The sequence below is a fragment of the Pelophylax lessonae genome, assembly GCF_965119305.1.
Source record: "Pelophylax lessonae genome assembly, chromosome: 5".
Classification (NCBI taxonomy): domain Eukaryota; kingdom Metazoa; phylum Chordata; class Amphibia; order Anura; family Ranidae; genus Pelophylax; species Pelophylax lessonae.
This window is the reverse complement of record NC_138772.1, coordinates 218,797,346-218,818,375: the sequence shown is the minus strand read 5'-3', so window position 1 is coordinate 218,818,375 and position 21,030 is coordinate 218,797,346. Positions and strand designations below refer to the sequence as shown.

Below are 21,030 nucleotides of genomic sequence, written 5' to 3'. Positions count from 1 at the left end.
ACTGTTATACTTTTCTACTATTTCTCAAGTCTGCCTTACAAGTCCAAATTGGGGTAACAATGTTCTATATATTTCCCAAAGGGGGGCCCTTCTCCAGCGACAACGGTAAAAATTAGATTTTCCATACTTGATGATCACATTTGATAAGAAGTCTTAAATGGCGCAGGTCCAGAGTATAACTTAGTAGTTGGCTCATCGACACCAGATGCACTGCACCCCTTGTGAGCATTTATTGATGCTCATACTCCTGCCTTACTTAGGCTGGGTTCACACTTCGATGCAGGAACCAGCGCAATGTTCAAGGTTTTAAACAGTTACTATGGTGAAATTTAGTATTCATTAACACCTCGCAAACCAATGCCGACATCAAAATGACTTCCAAGTGTGTTCAAGATGCTTCCAGGACTTGGCAAAGTGCAATTAATATTGCTGAGCTAGTTAAATACATACATGCAACTTAAAGCGAAGGCAAACTTGCATGCAGGGTGTGACACATGGTAACATTAGGGTGATAACCCTATTCAGATTTCAGCACACAAAACAAAAGCATCTATTACCAATTTAACAGCTCAAACCGATCATTTGATGAATAGGACAATTATGTTAGAATAGTAATAACATGCAACAAAAACACTCTCATCTTAACATAAAATAGTCACTAGCATTGAGTTAGTGTCAAAAGGAATATCAGTTATATACCTCTGTGGTTTAGTAACTAATATTTTACATATCAACATCATTTATGAGAGCTAAAAGCAGTATCACAAACTCCTTAAAGTTAAACTAAAACCAAACAGCTAAAAATGTTGTTAATTCCATGTATTTCAACTAGACAACCTGCTAAAACATTTGTAATTCTGTTCAGCGACTCTTGTGATTTTTACAAACCTGCCAGACAGCACAGTGACACAACTATGCAGATTAGCAAGTTATTGTGCTACCTGTCTTCTCAATGGACTATGAATAAGCATCACCATACTGTTAAAAGAGAAGTATGGCTAAAGCTCTTTGGGCCATACTTCTCTTCTGGGTCACAGGAGTGCAATCATTGTCGGGGATCCACTCAGCTGACTGATTGACAGCTGGCTCCAGCTTTCAGAGCGCTAGGAACAAGAACAAACAAAGGTCGCACCGGCCTAGCGCATTACCTCAAAATAAAACGGCTTTATTTAAAGTAAGTGCAAATTCATACTCAAAAACGAAGATAATATAAAAGCATATCTACAATATTGTTGCAGCATCTGGGTTGTTGTGTCACAGTAATGAAGTCCTTGCAGTGACTGGCTAACGGGTTTCTAGGACCTGCATCTTCCTCAGGCTGTGACGCGACAACCCAGATGCTACACCAATATTGTTGATATGCTTTTATATCATCTTCGTTTTTGAGTATGAATTTGCACTTACTTTAAATAAAGCCTGTGAGTATAATTTGCACCTACTTTTAATAAAGTGGTTCAATTTTGAGGTAATGCGCTAGGCCGGTGCGCCCTCTGTTTTTTCTTGTTCCTAGCCTATCCGGAGATCCCCAGTCTTGGGAGGGCAGCAAGGCAAGTGCTATCTTGGGTAACTAGCATCAAAGCCCTTAAAGCCTCTTTGCGTGAGGCCCACCTTCAAGTGCAGGAGAGTGGAGTGCTGGTTTGGAGCTTTCAGAGCGCAGCTGAGAGCCGAAGCCAGCCACACTCGCCACTTCTTCAGCTCCAGTGAATGCTGGAGGGGGAAAGTGGAGAGCGGTGACTGACAGTCACTGGTCTCTGCTCCAGGAAGACTGAGAGCTGAGCGATTAGCAGTCATGTGCACATTTAATAACTCTTTTCATAAATACTATATATAAATCAAGTGTTTTTTATTAAATTTCACCTGAATGCCACTTGAAGCAATATGCATTACATAATAACTAAAAACATATTTCTAATTATTAAAGTGACATTTGTTTTAACACATATAGTTGTTTCCATCAAGGATAAACAAAATTTGAACTTAATTCATGCTTTTGCATTGATTTACTTTGTGATCAGAGCAGAATGGAAAACAATTTGAAATATTGAAGAGGCCTATATACACTAAATTACAGCTGCATTTGTATTTTATTTCTATTTAAGTAAAATCCAGTGATACACTTTCAGCTTTGCCTACACTATATTACCAAAAGTATTGTGATGCTTGCCTTTACACGCACATGAAGTTTAATGGCATCCCAGTCTTAGTCCGTACAGTTCAATATTGAGTTGGCCCACTCTTTGCAGCTATAACAGCTGCAACTCTTCTGGGAAGGCTGTTTACAAGGTTTAGGAGTGTTTCTATGGGAATGTTTGACCATTCTTCCAGAAGTGCATTTGTGAGGTCAGGCACTGATGTTGGACGAGAAGGCCTGGCTCGCAGTCTCTGATCTAGTTTATCAAAATGGTCTTCTATCAGGTTGAGGTGCAGGCCAGTCAAGTTCCACCACCCCAAACTTATTCATCCATGTCTTTATGGGCCTTGCTTTGTGCACTGGTGCGCAGTCATTTTGGAACAGAAAGAGGCCATCCTCAAACTGTTCCCACAAAGTTGGGAGCATGAAATTATCCAAAATGTCTGGTATGTTGACTCCTTAAGAGTCTTTCACTGGAACTAGGGGGCCAAGTCCAACCCCTGAAAAACAACCCCACACCATAAACTCCCCTCCACCAAATGCTTTGGACCAGTGCACAAAGCAAGGTCCATAAAGACATGGATGAGCTCAAACCGATAGAACACCTTTTGGATGAATTAGAGCAGAGACTGCAAGCCAGGCCTTCCTGTCTACATTAGTGCCTGATCTCACAATTGCACTTCTGGAAGAATGATAAAACATTCCCATAGACACACTCCTAAACCTTGTACACAGCCTTCCCAGAAGTTGAAGCTGTTACAGCTGCAAAGCGTGGGCCAACTCAATATTGAACCCTACAGACTAAGACTGGGATGCCCTTAAAGTTCATGTTCATATAAAGGCAGGCGTTCCAATACTTTTGGTATTATAATGTATATCTAGGCAAAGCTGAAAGTATATCACTGGATTTAAAGGATTCATTCTGGTTTTTACCACTGAATTATTTTTTAGCTTTATTGCAATATAAATGCCAGCTTACTACTCAGAATGCTCAACTGTCCTCCAACAATATCCTCCAACAAGATTGATACCTATTGAAAAGGTGTGTTTGTTTTATAAGGTTGTAAACAAAAGGTACCACATCCCTAATCTGTATAGAATCTGTACTGGGAAAGGTATCCCAAAGGGTGAAACCCACAGCTAGAACCTGAGGTGTACAGGTAGGTGCTGGGGTGAGAAGACACGAGAAGGAAGAAAAACAAGTAAGAAAGAGGGAAAAGAGAAAAAGAAAATGGAAAGAAAAGGGGAAGGGGGAAAAAGTGAAAAGAAAAGGGGGGGGAAAAAGAACAAGGAAGAGGGCGAGGAAGATAAGAATCAAAATCAGGAGAGAAAAAAAGGGGATAGGGGACGGGAAACAAAGAAAAAGGGAGGGGGGGGGGGGTTTTGGAAGAAGGAAAAGGGGAGAGAAAGAAGGAAAATGGAGAAGGAAAGGGGGAAGAAAAAGCAAATAAAGATGCGAAAAAGAGGGGAGGGCTAGTGGGACTTTAAAGGTACCAGGTAGTTCAAAATGATAAGCACATAATTTAAAAACTGGAGATATTTATTGACATAACATCTTTAAAATACAAGACAAAAAATACAACATGGATACAAGTAATTTGACATATACAAGAAGAGCAAATGTACTGAACATAAGGCAGTAATGATAATGTAGATACATAGGTCCAATGATGAGCATTAAACCAATCCCGACATGTTTCGCGGGCAGTGATGCACCGCTTCTTCAGGGGAATAAGAATATGTCAACCTAAGATTGATACCTAAGCTAACAAACAATGTGGAGAATTCAATAAAGCTGCTGCACCACTTTTCTGGCCTTAAAGAATAAGTTCACTTCTTGGGTAAAAATAATAAATGCACATATTTTTGTATTTTTTTCCATACAGGAGCCTGCAAAGCATTGCACCCATGATCAGAGGACAGTGGGTGCAATGACAGGCTCCTGCACACTCTCTCTGTAGCTTTCTGCCTGTACTTCAGTACATGCTTTCAGTTAGAAAGCTGGAGGGAGCTTCAATAGATTAAAAGCACACTTCTGAGCATGCTTGTAGTCCATTAAGAATTTCAAGTCTGTCTGCCGCAGTTGGCAGACAGGACTTGCAGTTTATTCATTCACAAAATAGGGATGTAACAAGTTCTAAAGGTAAACCTAGCCTTTAATTGCTCTTGTTAATGTATTGTGACAAATTCATGAAGCATTTGTGACACTTTGATTCTGACAGCAACTCATGCACCAAACTCAGGTACTTCTAAAACGTGCCACTCTTACATTGTGTTGCATTAAATGCGCCAAATATAAAAATGGAGCTAATTAGGACCAGCTCTCTTTTGGCATACAAAGAGAAAAAATGCCTCAGATTTTGTGAAAATTTCTCCCATGCTTTTAATGTGTGTCCTGGTTTAAAGAGATGAGGTGGCAACTAGGGATGATCGAACTTTTGAAAAGTTTGGTTCGACCAGAACACCCGAATTTCGGAAAAGTTCGGTTCGGATTCCAGAACCCCATTGAAATCAATGGGACCCGAACTTCTGGAATCAAAAAACACCATTTTGAAGCCCTAAAATCCAATAAATGCCCCTAAAAAGTGCCTAGGGTTCTGGGTCATGCCCCAGGGACTATTAATCACACAAAAAAAAGTTCTTAAAAATTGTCGTTTTTGATAGAGAGCTAATTATTGAAAAAATTTAAAAAAAAAAAAAAAAAAAAGAAAGAGATTTCTTTGGATTTAGTGTCTGGGGGGTCTAAAATGTGTACCTGTGAAGTTTCAGCTCTGTAGCATGTCCAGAACCAGAATTATAGCATACCAAACCTTCAAAAATGACTTTTTTGCTTAACCGCACCTTTCTTTTGCTCCTAATCAACGGCACAGCCAATGTGTATGATGGGGACATAATGCAGTGCATTGGGAACAAGATTAGAGTTTTTTTTGGAAAAAGGTGCTGTCTCTTTAAATGTGCATATAATTAACGGGTGTATTTCCACAATGGGGCTATTATTACCAAATGTTTTCAAGAAGTCCAAAGATGTATGTAATTGCACTTTATTTCATGTAAAATGGTGTTTGGTGCACTTTAACTTGATTTCTCAGAAGAAACAGACATATATGCACGGATACATTGAGGGTTAGGGTTAGGGGTAGGGGCCACAATGTAGTGCAGAGTGAACAAGATTAGAGATGTTTTGGATGAATACTGTTGTCTCTTGACTTTGAATAGAAGTAAAGGATGCTTAAAAATTGGGCCTTTGGTGGTGCCTTGACACCATATCCCTATGAAAGTGCTGGTAATGAAGGCAATAATTGCCTTTGTAAGGAAAAAAATTACAATGATATGCATCTGTGTGACAGGTGCGCAAAAATTGTTGTTTGGGTGTTGGCGGAGCCATACCACTGTAAGCCCAAAGAGCTGGTGTTGAAGAAGGTGTAAAAATTATGAAGGTGTGCACCTGTGGAACAGGTTCGCAAACATGGTAGTTTTTGTTTAGCATAGCCTCCCCACCTTAACCCCAAAGAGCTGGTGTTGAAGGAGGCCCAAAAATTGTAAAGGTGTGCACCTGTGGAACAGGTTCGCAAACATGGTAGTTTTTGTTTAGCATAGCCTCCCCACCTTAACCCCAAAGAGCTGGTGTTGAAGGAGGCCCAAAAATTGTAAAGGTGTGCACCTGTGGAACAGGTGCGCAAACATGCTAGTTTTTGTTTTAGCATAGCCTCCCCACCTTAACCCCAAAGAGCTGGTGTTGAAGGAGGCCCAAAAATTGTAAAGGTGTGCACCTGTGGAACAGGTGCGCAAACATGCTAGTTTTTGTTTTAGCATAGCCTCCCCACCTTAACCCCAAAGAGCTGGTGTTGAAGGAGGCCCAAAAATTGTAAAGGTGTGCAACTGTGGAACAGGTGCGCAAACATGGTAGTTTTTGTTTTAGCATAGCCTCCCCACCTTAACCCCAAAGAGCTGGTGTTGAAGGAGGCCCAAAAATTGTAAAGGTGTGCACCTGTGGAACAGGTGCGCAAACATGCTAGTTTTTGTTTTAGCATAGCCTCCCCACCTTAACCCCAAAGAGCTGGTGTTGAAGGAGGCCCAAAAATTGTAAAGGTGTGCACTTGTGGAACAGGTGAGCAAACATGCTAGTTTTTGTTTTAGCATAGCCTCCCCACCTTAACCCCAAAGAGCTGGTGTGGAAGGAGGCCCAAAAATTGTAAAGGTGTGCACCTGTGGAACAGGTGCGCAAACATGCTAGTTTTTGTTTTAGCATAGCCTCCCCACCTTAACCCCAAAGAGCTGGTGTTGAAGGAGGCCCAAAAATTGTAAAGGTGTGCACCTGTGGAACAGGTGTGCAAACATGCTAGTTTTTGTTTTAGCATAGCCTCCCCACCTTAACCCCAAAGAGCTGGTGTTGAAGGAGGCCCAAAAATTGTAAAGGTGTGCACCTGTGGAACAGGTGCGCAAACATGCTAGTTTTAGTTGTAACCAAAATGAGGTTCTGTGAACGTAAAGAGAATGAGAGGAGGATTTGAGGGTGGCACCATGGTCCAGACTTAAACTGAGGCTCAGCTGCCACATCACAACGATAGCCTAGTCTACAACGTCTGCATCAGGTGCATCAAAGCTTGATATCCACGACTGATTCATTTTAATGAATGTCAAACGGTCGACTGAGTCAGTGGAGAGTCTCGTTCGATGGTCTGTGACGAATCCTCCTGCTGCGCTGAATGCCCGTTCCGATAGAACACTGGAAGCAGGGCAGGCCAACAACTCCATGGCATACTGGGCCAGTTCTGGCCAGTGGTCTAATCTTAAGACCCAGTATGCCAGTGGATCGGCATCGTCACATGAAAAGCCCTCTGTGTCACTTTGTGCCCTCACGTAATCGTCCACCATGTGATGCAGACGCTGTCGATGCGATGTGGCAGCTGAGAGGCCTGCGCGGTGAGGGCTAAAAAAAGACCGAAAGGCATCCGTCAACCGCACGCCTTCTCCAACGCTCCTCTCGTGACCACCAGTAGAATCCATGGTAGGTTGTCCCCGCCCCTGCACCCTACGGGAGTCGGGGAACGTGTTCACCAGAATCCTCTTGAGACTGTCCTCAAGGGATTTGATCCTGTGGACTCTCTGGGTGGATGGGAAAAGCTCCGAGACTTTAGACTTGTACCGGGGGTCAAGTAGGGTGGCCAACCAATAGTGGTTAGTCTCTTTAATGGCCTTGATTCTGGGGTCCTTTCGCAGGCTCTGAAGCATGATGTTTCCAATGCGTCGCAAATTAGCGAAGGCCTGAGAAGCTGACTCCTCGGGGTCACTCATAACGACATTATCTTCAGCGGGCTCCTCCTCCTCCCAGCCACGCACTACTCCAAAGTGTCCCGATGGAGTCAAACTAGGCCTTGCAGATTGCCGCATGTCTTCCTCCTCCTCCTCCTCCTCAAACCCTGCAAAAGTTCCCGCAGAATCGTCCTCCTCCTCCTCCTCTTCCACCCCTGGATCCTGCTCGGGCCTCTGGGAGCTAGGCATATAGGGGTCAGGATTCTCAGGGTAAAGGGGGCCTTGAGAGGCAAGGAAGTCCTCCTCTTCCTCCTGCTGCTCTGCCTCCAGTGCCCTGTCCATAATGCCACGCAGAGTGTGCTCCAACGAAAACAGTACCGGTAGGGTGTCACTGATGCATGCGCTGTCCCGGCTGACCATCCTTGTGGCCTCCTCAAATGGCGAGAGGACAGCGCATGCATCCTTAATCAAAAGCCACTGCCGTGGTGAAAAGAAGCCCAGGCGCGCAGAGCCAGTGCTGGTGCCGTACTCGCATAGGTATTCATTGAGGGCCCTCTGCTGCGTGTACAGACGCTGCAGCATAGCCAAGGTGGAGTTCCAGCGGGTGGGCATGTCACAGATGAGGCGGTGTACCGGCAGGTGAAACTCGCGCTGCACTTCGGCCAAACGTGCAGTGGCACTGTACGACCGCCTGAAGTGACTGCACACCCTTCTTGCCATCCTTAGCACATCCTGCATTCCTGGGTACGAGTTCAAAAACCGCTGTACCACGAGATTCAGGACATGCGCCAGGGCGGCCAGGAGGTTTGACCCATTATCAGTAACCACCATCCCTGGCTGCAGCTGGCGTGGTGTCAACCACCTCTGGGCCTGTGCCTGCAGAGCCCCAAGAATCTGAGGGGCAGTGTGCTGCCTGTCCCCTAGACACACAAGCTGCAGCACTGCGTGACACCTTTTGGTCTGAGACATAGAATAGCCCTTTGAACGTTTACGTGGTACCTCATCATATTCAAAGGACCATTCTGCAGAGGAGGGCATGGAGGAGGTAGAGGAGGAGGAGCAGGAGGGGGTAGAAGTGATCGATCTACCCGGATCAGCGACACCACCAGCTGTTTGCAGACGTGGGGGCAACACTGGCTGCAGCACCGAGCCCTGGCTACAATCCCTTCCGCTGGCAAGCAGTGTCACCCAGTGAGCAGTGAAAGAAATGTACCGTCCCTGCCCATGTTTGCTTGACCAAGTGTCAGCCGTCAAGTGTATCTTACTTGGCCAGGGACAACACTACATTGCCTTCCACATGTTGGTATAGGGATGGCAGGGCAGAGAAAAGTAATGCCGACTTGGCACCTGCCACTGTGGAACTGCACATTTTGCGAAGTCACGGAAGGGAGCAGACTCTACCAGGTTAAATGGTAATAGTTGCAGAGCCAGTAGTTTAGCCAAACTACTGTTTAGACGCTGGGCATGTGGGTGGCGGGGAGTATACAGTTTTTTTCGTTCCAGCATGTGTGGAATCGAAATTTGGTGTCTAGATGTTACAGCTGGTGGTGTGCTGGAGGTAGATGCGACACTGCCTGCTATATCATCATCCCTGTCAGTGGAGGCTGCCAACAGGTGACGAGTGACTATAGCAGGGCCAGGAACAGACTGATGTGCAGGTGGAGCAGGTGGAGCATGAGGAGGAGCGCGAGGAGGACTAGGAGGCCGACTGACCAATCTTTGGCCCTTTTGTGGGTTCTTCAAATGCTCCTGCCAACGGGCCGAGTGGTGGGTTGTCAAATGCCTGTTTAGGCAGCTTGTACCCAGGTGGTTGACATTTCTGCCATGTTTTATACCCTTCTTACAAATCTTGCAGATCGCAACTGTTTTGTCTGCATGGGATGTCTCAAAAAAGTCCCAGCAAGATGAGGTGTGTATAGTGGCCCGGGAGACAACAGGTGCGGCCTTAGATGGAGCGGGCCGTCTGCTCTCCCCTCTTGCTTGCTCTGCCTCCTCCTCAACCTCAGACCCAACATCTGACTCCATCAAAGACTGAGCATCAGGCCTGGCCTGGGAGACAACAGGTGCGGCCTTAGATGGAGCGGGCCGTCTGCTCTCCCCTCTTGCTTGCTCTGCCTCCTCCTCAACCTCAGACCCAACATCTGACTCCATCAAAGACTGAGCATCAGGCCTGGCCCGGGAGACAACAGGTGCGGCCTTAGATGGAGCGGGCCGTCTGCTCTCCCCTCTTGTTTGCTCTGCCTCCTCCTCAAACTCAGACCCAACATCAGACTCCATAAAGGACTGAGCATCAGGCTGGAGTAGATGGCCGACACTGTGGTCAAACAGCTCAGCTGACTCCTCTGTCATATCTGAAGTTGGGTCTAAGGGAGGACGTGAGGTGGACATGGACTCATCTGTATTTGTTCTGCCAACTGCAGAAGACTGACCACTTTTCTCTGCCTGGGTCACTGTAGTTGCAGATGATGCCGATGATGAGGGTTTGGTCATATAGTCCACCACCTCCTGTACATACTGTGGACGTATAGCTTGGCCACTGCCGGAGAACAATCCAAATGGTGGCCTGGCTGAGGACTGACCACCACGTCCACCCCTGCCTCTAGACACCCTAGAAGCTGTGCCCCTTTCCGCAGCAGGGCCACGTATGCCTTTTCTTGGTCTACCAGGCATATTTGTCCCTGATGCGTTGGCAACTGTGTGCGGTGAAAAACGCACACTGCTATGTGACCCACAGTTGTCGCTGGATACAGCACAGCAGATGCGTGTCACGCACAGTTGCAAAGGCTTTTGCACAGTGGACCTAACGCTTTGAACAACAGGCATTAGGTTGTCACTGATGCGTTGTCAACTGTGTGCGGTGAAAAACGCACACTGCTATGCGACCCACAGTTGTCGCTGGATACAGCACAGCAGATGCGTGTCACGCACAGTTGCAAAGGCTTTTGCACAGTGGACCTAACGCTTTGAACAACAGGCGTTAGGTTGTCACTGATGCGTTGTCAACTGTGTGCGGTGAAAAACGCACACTGCTATGCGACCCACAGTTGTCGCTGGATACAGCACAGCAGATGCGTGTCACGCACAGTTGCAAAGGCTTTTGCACAGTGGACCTAACGCTTTGAACAACAGGCGTTAGGTTGTCACTGATGCGTTGGCAACTGTGTGCGGTGAAAAACGCACACTGCTATGCGACCCACAGTTGTCGCTGGATACAGCACAGCAGATGCGTGTCACGCACAGTTGCAAAGGCTTTTGTACAGTGCACCTAACGCTTTGAACAACAGGCGTTAAGTTGTCACTGTATTTTGCTGCCTAGCAAGCACGTACACCTGCTGTGATACAGCAGCACTGTGCCACGTGCTCACTAAACAGAACCCTCACACTTTCCCTACAGAAACTCAATTTTTAAATATAACTAATGTAGTACAAAGTTCCCTAACTACACTAGATATCCCTTTCCACTAAATAGAAAGCTCCATACAGCAGAAGACTGACACTGTCCCTTAAGTTTTTTTTTTTGTAACTCTAAGAACCAGCACAATCGCTGTATCTAGCTACACTGGCTGTAAGCTAAATACAATTCTGCTATATGGAGCTATAGAACCACTCGATATGTAGGAAATGTAGTGTAGCAAAGCAGGAGTCAGAGAACTGCTTCAACTCTCTTCAACAGGATCTGGATAACTGTGCTAGGGGTTAGGCGGGGCAATCTTATATAGTGTGGGGCGTATTCACTCCTGATTGGCCTCTGGTCCCCGTAGTCACTCCAATCATGTTCCTAGGAGACTCCTGCCCCCTCATTGGCTTTTGCAGACGTTTCTGGGCCAATCACGGGCTTTTAAAGACCAGTTCCTGTCCCAGTGCATTTTGGGCGGTTCTGGTGGCCGAATTCCGAACTTTTGCCGCAAAAAGTTCGGTATTCGGCCGAATATCGAACATCCAATGTTCTGGTTGAACCGATGGTCGAACCGAACCGTTCGATCATCCCTAGTGGCAACCCTAATTATAAAAGTGGTGCAACAGGAGCCAAAGTCAAGTACAAGTTCCAAACAAGTATATGATTGGCGCTTTCTCTATCACTGTTAGATTGCACGAGAGACCCGTTTGCAAAATCTGCCTACGCCAGTCTTTATGGATTCCAGGGAATGTCTTTTCAGGCATAAATGGGGAAACTATCCAGCATCTAGTGTGAGTATTGGAGTTCGGTCTTACTAAGAGACAATAAATTTCATCAGCCACTATGCTGAAAGTAGATGGCATCTTTTTTGTACTAAAAATAAAGTCTCTTTAGCAGTAGTTTTTAAAGGATATTATTACAGCCTGATCATTTGCTGCCTTGAAGTTACATCCAACCATCTTTTCTGCAATATTTCCCATACTCTGCAGCCCAAAACCATTTACAAACACCAAGTAATCTGATTGTATCTTGGCAAATTGAAGGCTATATCTCTGCAGCTCTCTGCAAATGTTCAAATATTTCATATTCTGAGAAATTCAGTGGTGCACTGTTACCAGAATAACAACATGATTATGCAGGATGCAATATTCAGGCCTGAGAAAAAAACATACAATTACTACTCTGCTCCATTATAAGACAAGTGATAACTGCTTTTTTACATCTCATACAGCTGGAATTACATTTGCAGTTCCCATTAGTACACTAATTGCAGCAGGCATTTATACATGAAAAAATAAACATGGACAGTTTCAAATTAAAGGCATCAAGTTGGAAAATCATGTAGTTTAATAGTTATAATAAAACTTGATAATAGATTATACTAATAGATTGTTAGATAATAGTTATAATAGAACATGATTTGCCTAATATAGGAAACATTAAAGTGTATGTTACCCTAACTTAACAATTAATCTAAGTGTTGGTGATTTCAGGTACAGTATATGCTAGTAAACTCAGCAGTTTAAATGATAAAATTATTACTAATGTGTAAACGTTGTCTATGATAGCAATGGGTAAGATTTACTAAAACTGGTGCTCAGAATCTGGTGCATCTGTGTATAGTAACCAATCAACCTCTAATTTCAGCTTGTTGCATTAAGCATTGGCAATAAAGCCTGGAAGCTGATTGGTTTCTATGCAGAAATGAACCAGATTTTGCACTCTCCCACTTTAGTAAATAACCACCAGGGTGTTCATAAATATTAAAGGTGAGCTCAAGGTGTACAAACATTAATTTAATCACTTAAGGTCCGCCCTATATCAGTGCTACGGGGCAGCACCTCTGTGCCAAATCACGTATATATATATATATATATACATATATATATGTGTGTGTAATCCGACTCTTCCTGGTAGGGGGAGTGCATTACACACAGAGGGAGCCGAGTGCCAGGTACCGCCGATCATTAGGGAGAGAGGCAGAACGGCGGCCTGCCTATGTAAACAAGGCAGATCACCCTTCTGACAGGAGAAAAGAGATAAAATGTGTGTCCCTGCAAAGAGAATACATTTAATCTCTTCCCCTAGTAAAAGCACCTCCCACAGTGTAGTAAAACACTGGTCAGGCACACAGTTAATCCTTTAATCGCCCCTGATGTTAACCCCTTCCCAACCAGTGTCATAAGTACAGTGACAGTGCATACTTTTTAGCACTGATCACAGTATTAGTGTCACCAAAAATTGTCAAAAGAGTCAGTTAGTGTCAGATTGTCTGTCTTAATATTGCAGTCCCGCAATAAGTCGCTGATCGCCACCAATACTAGTAAGATTAAATAAATAAATACAAATATCCCGTAGTTTGTAGACAGTATAACTTTTATGCAAATCAATCAATATACACTTATTGGGATTTTGTTTTACCAAAACTACGTAGCAGAATACATATTGGCCTAAATTTATGAAGAAATTCGATTTTTTCTTACTGGATAAGTATAGCGCAAAAAAATAAAAACCACAGAAGTGATCAAATCCCACTAAAAGAAAGCTCTATTCGTGGAAAAAAAGGACATACATTTTATTTGGGTACATCGTTCCACGACCGCGCAATTGTCAGTTAAAGTAATGCAGTGCCGTATCGCAAAAAAATTACCTGGTCATGAAGGGGGGTTTAAATCTTCCGGATTTCAAGTGGTTAATAGCCACAAACCTAGTTAATAGCTTGTAAATGTAGTGGTGACATCATCAATGTGCAGTGACCGGAGCTGTAAGAGGGATCCAGCAGACCCACCCTCTACCAGCTGCCTAAGGAGGCAGATATAAGACCAGTCACCCTGCAGAAGGAGAAGCAGTGGCCGGTCTTCATTACTGGAAGCTGCTTAACAAAATTTTCACACTGAATTACAGCACATAATTCAACATTAACTTCAGTTTAAAAAAGGGCCTTTTCAATAGGGCAAGAAGATTTAGCTCTTTGTGGGGGAATGCTGGTACTTGAGCCCTTACATGTTGGAATTCAGCTGCAGTATAACACCACCAATACAGCATATGTTTCCTGTTATTAAACTACTTATTATTTTTTTTAAATTGTCCACCACAGGCTGTACCTTCTAATGTGATAACAGCAAAGCCAGCTCTCTTGTTAATCTATACAAAACAACCTTTAAGCAATGGGTGTGCCAGTGTGTTTAATTGCTTGGTACACATATCGGTGGTCAGCATGTGGGATAACAGCCAGAGAATTAAGCTAGGCTGAACAAAAACAAAACTCCACACAAATAGGGTGGATGGAGGAATCCCCCACCACTGGAACATTGTATTCTGACAGCTGCACCTGTGGTAGTCAGAATAAACTGATCTGGGGCTGCGGCCACTGACTGAAAAAAGTTTTTAACGTAATTTCGACAGGAGTTGATCAAACGATTGGCTTCTGATGAACATGGATTGCCACACACTGATGGTCAGCTTTAGATATAACTTATGGGCACTGGCTGGTTGTTGTTTTCTATTGGTTCCTCACAGCTAAGGGACACTGGGACTATATTTCATTTTCTGTTAGCAGGGTGCCTACACAATACTGGTGATCCAGGGAGGTGTCATCAAGGAACTGCTGACTTAGTAAAGCGGTTCTAAAGGTAACATTTTTTTTACCTTAATGCACTCCCTGTTTTAGGGTAAAAAAAAGATCCACTAGCTCTTCTACTCCCCGTCCCTAAACACTTACCTGCCTGCTCTCATGATCCAGGGCTGTCCCTGTCTACAGCCCCGATTTACTGACTTCCTGGTCTCAAAGGAGACTCCTGCTGCTGTCAGTCTTGTGAAGAGGGAGAGGGGGCATTGCACACAACTCGACTCGGGAGTGCAACCAAAGCAGTGCCCCCATAACACATAGCTTGCTATGGGGGGCACCTGCCAGATAAAGGAGTTGGCAGGGGACTGCCAAAGAAAAGGTAAAGGACCGGCTCTGTGCGATATCGTTGTTCAGAGAAGGTAAGTATAACATCTTTTTTATTTCAAATAAAAAAAAAATTGGATTTATAATCACTTTAAGGCAAATATATTTTATAACTGATTGTCTGATTCTACTTCTTTTTTTGGAAGCTGTAAATATCTAAGTATTTTAGAGTTCAACTAAGCCTCGATTCACACTAGCGCGACTTGTCAGGCAGCTTGTCAGCCTGACAAGTCGCGCTCCCTCGCGGTCCATTGACTGCTACAGGACCCGTTCTAATAGGAGCGACACAAGTCGCTCCGACTTAGAAAAAGGGTCCTGTACTACTTCAGGGCGACCTGGAGGCGACTTGCATAGACTTTCATTATGTGAAGTCCATGCAAGTCGCTCCGAAGTCGTGGTGCATGGGAATGCACAAGTCACCCCCTAAGTAGTACAGAGTCATGCCGCCCCAGTGTGAACCGACTCCAAATGCAATGTTTAGTTTTTGTAATGAAAATTGTAAACATAATCAGTGCACACAATGGGAACTGCAGTACATAATTCAGCAAACATGTACCTTGTTAATGCATGCTAATGTACTTATGCAGCAATACTCACTCATCGAGCTTTTCCGTTTCTCCAGATCTTCATTCTTTTCATTTGGCATTTGAGGAGTTGGTGGCGGTGGAGCTCTTCTTTTCTTTTTCTGCTGTTCCTTATGAACTGTGGCATAAAGCTGAAATACAACAAAGCAATTTTAAATGAACACAATATAAATAAAGCATGAAGGTAAAGTAATACAATTTTGTATTATGTATTAAACATTCCCAAACACCTATAAATAATATATGAAGGCTGTATTACAATTATGAAAGACTGAGCTTAAAGTGTTACTTAACCCACAACAGTAATATCAGTCTGTATATGCAGTAAAGCATGCTTGTTTGATTTTCTAAAATGTCATCCTCTTAAAGCAGATAATCAATAGCTTTTTTTTTTTTTTCATCAGACACAATCCTCAATACAAAAAGCACAGCAGAATACAGTTACTGTTAGTTTTAAAGTGCACTAGAGCTGATTACAGGACTAGGGATACTCAGACACAGAAACGTTGGAGTATTAAACGCCATGAGAATCTGGTAATATTCATCGATACCATCTTCATCGTCAGCTGCTAGTGTCATACAAACTGGTGATAAGCAGGGCCAGTGTTAGGATCTTTTCATAACAGGGTCAGTGTGAACATTAGGGTTCACTATAGGAAAGAGGAATTTCAGGAAAATATCCTGCTCAGTCTATATCAGGGGTCGGGAACCTATGGCTCGCGAGCCAGACGTGGCTCTTTTGATGGCTGCATCTGGCTCGCACACAAATCTTTAATAAAGAGGGGCGTGTCCGGACGTGAGCCATGCTGGACGTGTAGTCCCAGAGCTCCGCCGCGTCTACCACTCGATCCAGTGCCATCCGCGTAGCTGTGCCCGGTGCCAAGGAGATTTCTGCACTCATCGACGGTACACTTTGTGGGCTACCCACCACTACCCTCAGTTCGTCTCTGTGTGACCGGATTGCCGCACTACGGACCCCGCGGCCTACTCGCAGTACCGCCACCGGCTCGTGTGCTGTGCATCTGAGGGCCTTGGCAATCACCGCCTGGTAAGGAGACCTGCCATCTGCTCCCTGTGCCCCGACAGACACAATCTCCTTCCCCTCTGACACCCGGGGAGCTGCCTCTCACATCCAATTCTGAGGCCTTCAGTGGCCGGCTGCCATTTTCTTAGGACCTATACTCACCTCCATCACTTGCAGGCCTGCAGGCGCTTCAACACTCCGGCCTCATTGCATACCTGCCTGCTCTGCTCTCTTCCCCACCGGACTCCAGGAACTTTCACACGGCTTCATCTACTCACTGTATAGATGCAGCCCATGAATATGAATATTAAATAAAGGTTCCCGACCCCTGAAATATAGTGTATGGCTCTCACAGAATTACATTTGAAAACATGTGGTGTTCATTGCTCTCTCAGCCAAAAAGGTTCCCGACCCCTGGTCTATATGCTCCAACAACCTTTTTTATTGGAAAACCGAAGCATGTCTTTTTTTTGTTTTTGCTTGGTATAATTATTGTGGCAGCAAGTATCAGTGTGTCAGAACAAAGCCATGATACGTATTTTGCACATATCCTTAGTATCAATGGAAAAATTACTATTTTACTATACTAATTTTAAAAACATTGCTCTCAGCTCTTTATTTTCTGTTGGTCAGCAAACTTAAGTGTTTAAAATTGGGATGGCTAGTTTATGGTAACATCAATATATCGCTATCACAACCCACATTTTAATAATTTTATGATGGAATCCTGCTACCAGAGAAATACAGTAAATACTGTACAGTAGGCTGCAACTGCTGACCTCTTTCTGTAGAACTGGCTGCCATTCTCAGATTGTCTGAGCAGTCACTAATTGGGGAACAAGTATGCAGAATAGTACTTTAGTGTTCACTTGCTGCATACTCATTTGAGATATCACTGACTCTGGTATGAAGTATTTAAGGCAGATCATCAGCATTGCTGCCAGACAAGGCTTTCAGTTCAATTATGATTGGTGATGGTGAGAAACTTCTTAGAATCTGCAGTCCTCCAGCTGTTTCCAAACTACAAGTCCCATGAGGCATTGCACGGCTGATAGTTACAATTATGACTTCCAAAGGCAGAGACATGATGGGACTTGTAGTTCTGTAACATCTGGAGGGCCGCAGTTTGATACTCCTGCATGATGCATCAGACCTTCTGTGTGTGATAGACAGCAAGTCATTTGCAGTGGGTGTGTTTGGAAATTGCTTTACTGAATAACAAACAGGTATAAGTTAGGTTCCTGAATGGAATGAAAAACTGAAACATCAAAGACCCACTGAAGACACAGAAATAGATATGCAGTCAGATTTTACACTAACAACCTCCATATTCAGTCTCACTTCTACCTCCCTGTTACAGTATTTCTGCAGGGTGTCTAAATATGACTAACAGGTACGAGAGTTAGACCCAGTGCTCTCGGCAATCAGTAAAAAAATTAGTCTGACTCGTCCTCTACAATATAGGTCTGTGTGAGAAAACCTATGTTAAGAGATGTGGCTACTACTACACAAGTATGCCAGCAATAAGCACTTCAGTGTTAGAGAAAAAGGTATTTTAATGCATTTTCAAGTAAAAATCTGTCACAAATCATTAGGGATGTGCCGAACAACCCCCTGTTCGGTTCGCACCAGAACATTGCAAAATTTCGGAACCGAAAAAAGAACCCCCATTGAAGTCTATGGGACCCGAACTGAAAAAAAGGCTTATATGCAAGTTTTTGGGCATACTTTGGTTATGGGGGTCCGGGTACTGCCCTGGGGGCCATGTATCAATTAAAAACAAGTTTGTAAAAAACGTAATTTTTAAATATGCATGAATTAAAGTTGTTTAAAATGAAAGCATAAAAATGAGCAATAAGAAAAATAAAAATGATAAATTCCATTTTATTATCGTGCTGGGGGTTGCTTAGTCTACCTGTAAAGTGGCACATCTGTACTTTGTATAGAAGCTGCTTCAGCAATAATTGCATTTCATAGAGCCAAAAAAATGAAATTTTTCCCTGCATGCTTTCTTTATTTTATAAACAATGGCTAGGGAAGGCAGTCTGGATGATGAGACCACAATGTAGAGTACAGGGAACAAGATTAGAGATTTTTTAGATAAATTTGGATGTCTCTTCCACAGTCTTTGGATAGGAATAACAGGTGTAAAATTGGTCACTGAAGATAATTTGGCAATACGCTGCGGCTGGGGGAACATGACATGACAAGTGGCTGACGCTGTGTTCAAATAACTCCTCTATGCCTGATGCTGGGGCTATGGCAAGGAATAGCTGTGGACAAGGAGGGAGATTTAGCTACTCTGCCAGCTGCAATGGACTGCACACTAGTCTCTGCTTGAGTGACAGAGGATAGGGAGGATGAGGATGGTTTAGTAAGCCAGTCTACTACCTCCTCTGTATGCTGAGGCTGGATAGCATGGGCAACATCACTAAACAAAAGAAATTAAGCCCTGCCTGAGGACTGACCATGTCCACCTTTGCCTATGATCACATACACTGCTGGCCCCCTCACCTCCTTGGTGGTCTCCCAGACATGATGGGAAGGTGCTTATCAACAAAATGTATTAAAGATGCGGAAATATGTACGTGGATGCTCCTAAAAAATTGAAAGTGGTGTTTGGTGCACTTTAACCTAACCTGCACAGACACACTCGCCCAACACACTACAATATACTGCAAAAAAAACTGCACTAACGCACAGAAATTGACTGCGTTAAACATGCAGTAATGCACAGAAATATACTGCGTTTAACGTGCAGTAACGCGCAGGAATGTAATGCGCTAAACAGCACAAAACGCACTGAAATATACTGCGTTAAACAGCATGTAACGCACTGAAATATACTATGTTAAATGTGCACTAACGCTTTGAAATATACTGTGTTAAACGGCACCTAACACATTAAAATGTACTGCGTTCAATGTGCAATAACGCACAGAAATATACTGCGCTAAACGTGCACTAACGCACAGAACTATACTGCATTAAACGTGCATTAATGCACAGAAATATACTGTGTTAAACGTGCACTAAGGCACAGAGATATACTGCGTTAAACATGCAGTAATGCACAGAAACATAATGCATTAAACGTGCACTAACACATAGTAATATACTGCACTGAAGTATACTGCGATAGACAGTACGTAACGCACATAAATATACTGAATTAAGCGTGCAGTAATGCACAGAAATATACTTTGCATACTGAACTATAATGTAATAAACCTGTCATGACAAAACAAACTGACACTAAAGTAAAAATGAATGATCAGGTCACTACACTCACACTGACTGAACTATCACTAGATTCACACTAAAGTGACACTAAAGTAAAAATGAATGGTCGCATTATACTCACACTGACTGAACTATCGCTAGATTCACACTAAACTGATATTCTACACTGACAAAAGAATCAGAATAGCACACTATAGCACTCTAACCCACTAGTAGCACTGAACAGAGCCCAGTCCTATCTCACTACACGCCGATATCATAATATAAATGGCCGCTATTGAAAGAATACTTTTATAGTGTGGAGTGGCACTAAGAGCAATGAGCCATGATTGGACAGAGTCACATTACTTTCTCCAATCATGACTCTGACAGTGCTCTGTGCCCTAATTGGGCAAAGCTTTAATTGCTTCAGCCAATCAGGGCTTCTAATGCACTGTGCAGCGACGCAGTGCATTGTGGTAATTCGGCAGACAAATGGCCTAATGGCCTAATAATTTGGGTATTCGTCGAACAAGCGAAAAGCCAATGTTGGACCCAAACTCATGCCCGGGCCGAACGTTCGCCCATTCCTACAAATCATAATGTAGGGCTTCAATTGGGCAGGTAGGCTGTGCTCCCTGTGTTTATTTCAAGGGTTAATTTTGAATGCAGAGTTTAACCCTCTACTTGTAGCCTTATACCTAATCCCAAAATTTACCTACTGCCTATGTCTATTCTAGTAAATATGTTTTTAATGTAAATATAATTTTATAGGAAAGTATTACTTTTTTGCTAAATTTTATGTAGGTACATCCCTCTTAACTGTCCTGGAAGGGGCAGGACCATCCCAAGATTTCATAAAAATCCCAGCATCCTGCTGTTTCAGGCTAAATCCCACCTGCAGGCTGCAGTCACTGTGGGGTGCAGGAGGCTTAGGTTCAGGATGGAGAGTGGGAGGGCTGGTAAGTATTACTGGCTTCTTTCTTACCAGAATAAACACCAGATGTTTTTTCATAACTGAATCATATGTTTACTATGCTCCTGCTTGTGAATGAACAGGAATCCACTCTTTACAGAGTGCTTCCCCTTCATTCACTGTCCAGTGTAGCTGAGACTGCAGAGAAAGGGACTGAGGAATCTATGTCCTCTGCCCCTTTCTTTGTCTCAAATGTGAGACATCTGGGGTCTGTTTTTACCAAAGCCCCCCCCCCCCCCCAACAGGGCTATTAAAAATATAAAACTAAATAAATAAGATTGTAAGCTCTAACGAGCAGGGCCCTCTAGTTCCTCCTGTTTTGAATTGTATTGTAACTGTATTGTCTGCCCTCACATTGTAAAGCGCTGCGCAAACTGTTGGCGCTATATAAATCCTGTATAATAATAATAAGAAGAAGAAGAAACAGTAAAAAAAAAAAAGTAAAGAATAATTTAAATAATACATAATTAGGTGAAGGGTTCATACATGCT

The 21,030-nt window shown here is 43.6% G+C and overlaps 1 protein-coding gene across 1 annotated transcript in view; it reads right to left on the bottom strand.

Annotated features, from left to right (window-relative positions):
* Positions 1 to 21,030, bottom strand: part of COBL (cordon-bleu WH2 repeat protein) — a 390,271-nt gene that overhangs the window by 149,618 nt on the left and 219,623 nt on the right. The window contains exon 8 of the mRNA XM_082258067.1: positions 15,331 to 15,448. Coding sequence (XP_082114193.1) covers positions 15,331 to 15,448 — 118 coding nt within the window. The remainder of the gene's footprint in view (positions 1 to 15,330; positions 15,449 to 21,030) is intronic.